Genomic DNA, 788 nt, shown 5'->3' with positions numbered 1-788 from the left:
GAGGGGAGGCTGGGGCCGGCTCAGGCAGGCCACGGGGCGGAGGGGAGGCTGGGGCCGGCTCAGGCAGGGCCATGGGGCGGAGGGGAGGCTGGGGCTGGCTCAGAGCGCAGGGCCACGGGCAGAGGGGAGGAAGGCTCCTCCAACTGCTGTGGAGGAGAGAGGGCCCAGCCCCTGCACCCTGGGGTAGTTCTTTGCTCTCAGCACTGATGGGGAAAGGAAGGTTCTGCTGCCCAAGTGGCAGAGACCTCTGTAGAAGAAGGGGGTCCTCGGGCTGCTCTGTCCGCAGGAGGCAACCAGGCTCGGGCGGGGTGGGGGGGAGACTCGGACCGTCCCTGGTTTGTGGCCCCAACAAGCTCTGCCTGTGGGTGGCAGGACGGGGTGGTGGCCTTCTGACTGTGGCGTGAGCGGGCGTCTGAGAGCTGGCCCCCACACAGGAAAGCTCAAAGGCCCACGGTCCCAAAGCCGGGAGAGAGGCCTGTGGGGAGGGGCAGTCCTCACCCTGCCCAGCCCACCCAGCCAGACCAGGGCAGCGTGGCAAAGGGCACGGGGCTGCGCCAGGCCCCTTGCTGGGATTCCACCCCAGCTCCCCGCGGGGGCTGAGGGTGGTGGGACCCTATGTCCTGCCCTGCCCTGTCCCCACGCTGGCCTGTCCACTCCCATGGCTCCAGGCACCCTGGTCAGCTGTGGCAAAGCCAGGTGACCCCTGTCTTGCAGCCTGCCTGTGCCTGGACAACGTGCTGGTGGCCACAGACGGGGCCGTGCTTTTCGGGCCTCCACCTGCTCACAGT

The 788-nt window shown here is 69.0% G+C and overlaps 1 protein-coding gene across 1 annotated transcript in view; it reads left to right on the top strand.

Moving 5' to 3' along the window:
* The window catches only part of Kndc1 (kinase non-catalytic C-lobe domain (KIND) containing 1), a 79,813-nt gene that overhangs the window by 27,113 nt on the left and 51,912 nt on the right, over positions 1-788 (top strand). The window contains exon 12 of the mRNA XM_013035492.1: positions 715-779. Within this exon, the coding sequence (XP_012890946.1) occupies positions 715-779 (65 nt within the window). The remainder of the gene's footprint in view (positions 1-714; positions 780-788) is intronic.

This window comes from Dipodomys ordii, unplaced genomic scaffold (assembly GCF_000151885.1).
Source record: "Dipodomys ordii isolate 6190 unplaced genomic scaffold, Dord_2.0 Scaffold213, whole genome shotgun sequence".
Lineage (NCBI taxonomy): Eukaryota > Metazoa > Chordata > Mammalia > Rodentia > Heteromyidae > Dipodomys > Dipodomys ordii.
The sequence above is the reverse complement of the archived record's forward strand: the minus strand, read 5'-3'. Positions and strand labels throughout refer to the sequence as shown.